This window comes from Epinephelus lanceolatus, chromosome 20 (genome assembly GCF_041903045.1).
Source record: "Epinephelus lanceolatus isolate andai-2023 chromosome 20, ASM4190304v1, whole genome shotgun sequence".
NCBI lineage: Eukaryota > Metazoa > Chordata > Actinopteri > Perciformes > Serranidae > Epinephelus > Epinephelus lanceolatus.
Window position 1 is genome coordinate 6,004,333 of NC_135753.1, and position 3,168 is coordinate 6,007,500.

Sequence of the window (3,168 nt, forward strand, 5' to 3'; positions counted from 1 at the left end):
TGTAAGTAGCCAAAACCAGAAAAGGCCTGGTTAGCAAGATTGAACTGTAAATTTAAGTGACTCAGTCTTGTTTAGTTGCTAAACTGAACTGTTATCCATCTAGGTCTGTTCTAAAAGCTAAAATGGTTCAAATGACATGTAATTTATTTTAGATGCTAAAGAACACATAGCCATCTGAGAGGGGTTGATTGCAATTTGACAGTTTCTTAGGTGTGGATTTGGGACGGGATTTAATCCCAACTGGCAGCAGTGGGTCCATGAATCTGTCTACTAGGCAGGTTGATTCAAGGTTACTGTGTGTGCTTTTGGAGTTTGTGTTCATTTCCTGAAATGTTTTGAACCTGTCTGAACTGCAATCATGCAATTTAACATCAATCTAAACTGTTAATGAAAAGCAGGTGTTATACTCTCAACTAGCCTACATCCCTGCATCTCAGAGTTTGGTGGGGAAAAAGCAGGCTATGGTCACATCAGAAACTAGCAGACCAAGATTTCTTCATGTGGCATTGATTTTATATGTGGTAGCTAGCAGGGCGGCAAGCTAGCCAGTGTAACAACCAAAAGTAAAGTACTATAAATTTAAGAATACGCCTACAGCTGGCACAAAACTGACTGGAAGCCATGCTGCTTGGGTCAAAGGTTAGTCATTGCAAGTTTACTTCAATACCACAGATTTACCCGTTAAAAGTCCACCAAAGTTTACCTGTACAGGAGGACATTATGCAAAATGGACTTTGCCGATTGAACTTGAATTCACTTTGGTGCAAAATGCCGTGGTGATAAAAGCTGGTGTGACCTTAGCCTGAGCACAATAAACAGCCAATAAGAATACAAATTTTACATCACAATCAAGCATTCAGTCCATCAAATCTACCGGGCTCAATGCAGTCAACTTGGCGCAATATTTTTTGAAAAGGAAAAACTGTCCATGATGGAAATGAGGCGACCGGTCTGAAATGGGCTCTCAGCCTTGGCTTGTCTTATTGATTTTGTGGCAATAAGCTCGACCTCGTGTTGCACATGAATGTGTACCTTAGGCTATATGGGAACCCTAATATATAGCCTGATACTGTGTCAGCACTCGGCAGTCACATAGTGCTGTCTAGGCCTAGCCTACTAAACATCAATAATTCATGGTTGACTTTAATACTGTGTAATTCCACAATCGTAAGTGGACGAGGATCCATCAAATTTTCATCATTGTCATCATTTCAGCTCAACGGCGTGTTGAATATTTCATGTTATCGACCTCCAGGTCAGGTCAGCGTGTGATTGGATGAGCGCTCCAGGCGGACGGCCTGCAGATGTCCCAGAAAGGCAAAACAGGCCGCCGTAGAGTGATGTAGTAAAAATCCATTTTGGGTGTAGTTTTCTGGTGATGAATTCAAACTCAGTTGTTTTTTCAATATCGAAGAGGAGCTATCACTCTTTTTCTATTTTCTTTTTTCATTTTTCATTTTTTTCTTCTTTGTGTTATTTATTTATTTATTTTTTATGTTTCTCCTTGTTTTCTGTTAAAACGCCAGCCAAGTCAGTATGGTGGGCAGTGTGGTTAGGACCAAGGCGAGGCCCCTGGCATCAGCTGATCTGGGGGCTGTGTTGCTGCCGCCACAGAGTTCAAACAAACTCCCACGGAACTCCAGGTTGCGGGACTCCCTTTTCAGTTTCTCCCAGAGGTCCGTCGCTCCCTCCTGGCAGTCGGCCAGCGCTGTCGTGGCACAGGAGTGGAAGTTATCCCAGTAACTGGCAGGAGAAAACACAGCAAGTGTTAACACCACAAGCTTATGACTTCAGTGGGAGGCTGGTTTTAAACTGAATGCATCATCTAGTCAAGATGCAGAGCCAAGAGTGGAAGTCATCCCAGAATCTGGCACCACAGAAAACAGAGCAAGGAAAAAGCTTATGAAGACACAGCCGGTGAAGTTCATATTTCCAGTAAAACAAACCTAAAGCAAGTGTGGAGCCTCTGAGCATATTTCTACACTGCCTTTATCCATGAGTACTGGGCCAATAGACAAATACTAAAGAAAAAATACTACATTCAAGTGATTATGTCTTTTCCTTTTTTCCCCTGGAAATTACATGATAGTTGATTTATTAGTTTAGCTGCTTTTAGCTCATTTCTAAACTCGTGCCTGTCATCATGCTCCAAATAAAGATATAAGCGGTATAAGTACGGGTCTTATCACAACTCTGACGCTGTTGTATTTATTTAGGCCTTTTCATAACCAAATCAAATGAATTCTACTCAGGGGGCAAAGCCTGTAGAAATTAGGACTTAAGCGAGATTTATACTTGTGCAGCAGACCGAACTCTGTAGCCTATGCACGTGGCTTAGCCGATGTGAGCATTTATACTTGTGCGGTGGTGTGTCTGTGTCACTCTGCAGTTACACCTCCAAAACACTAGTCGGCAGTGGGGTTTCTCTGAAGTGCTGTAAAGTTCAGTTGATTCAAAAACACACCCAAAACACAAATTAGACATGGCTTAACAGAGACAATTTCAAACACAAGTACACAAATCGGCTGCACTGTAAGTCACAGCATTCATAGAATAAGCATTTGTCTTTTGCTGGATACATTTTACCCACAAATACAGGTGGGAGTCCTGGCCCCTTTAGTATAAGCCTATGGCATTTTACATTGTATAAAATTAGCCTAGCCGCCAGTGAACTTTCTCTCTACTCATATGAAGCCACGGACAACAGCAGCATTTAACAAAGGTAACGTTACGAAATTCAGCTTCATTACAACTCACAAGGTTCACTGACAAAACAACTGTTGTATACTAGACATGGGGGAAAGTCACACATGTGCAAGTCACATGGAAGTCTCAAGTCTTTACCTTCAAGTCTCACGCAAGTCAAGTCCCTGCTATAAAATATTTTGTGCTGTGGCAAGCTAGCTCCGTTGTGTTTGATAACATCGTTGAACGTAAACAGAAGTGACACCCAATGGTGCTTAGCGTGCCTTTAATATTGAATTAAAGCCAAGTCCTTTCGGGTCATCTATCTCAAGTCAAATTATCAAGTCAAATTATCAACGTTAGTCAAGCAAGTCTCAAGTCATCATATTTGCGACTCGAGTCTGACTCGAGTCAAGTCATGACTCGAGTCCCCCATCTCTGTTGTATACTAAACACGTTTGCCAGACAAATATAGTACAATAT

The 3,168-nt window shown here is 41.7% G+C and overlaps 1 protein-coding gene across 1 annotated transcript in view; it reads right to left on the reverse strand.

Annotated features, from left to right (window-relative positions):
• Positions 1-1,428: 1,428 nt before the first annotated feature.
• Positions 1,429-3,168, reverse strand: part of nrn1a (neuritin 1a) — a 19,440-nt gene continuing 17,700 nt past the window's right edge. The window contains exon 3 of the mRNA XM_033639258.2: positions 1,429-1,743. Coding sequence (XP_033495149.1) covers positions 1,515-1,743 — 229 coding nt within the window. The 3' untranslated portion in view covers positions 1,429-1,514. The remainder of the gene's footprint in view (positions 1,744-3,168) is intronic.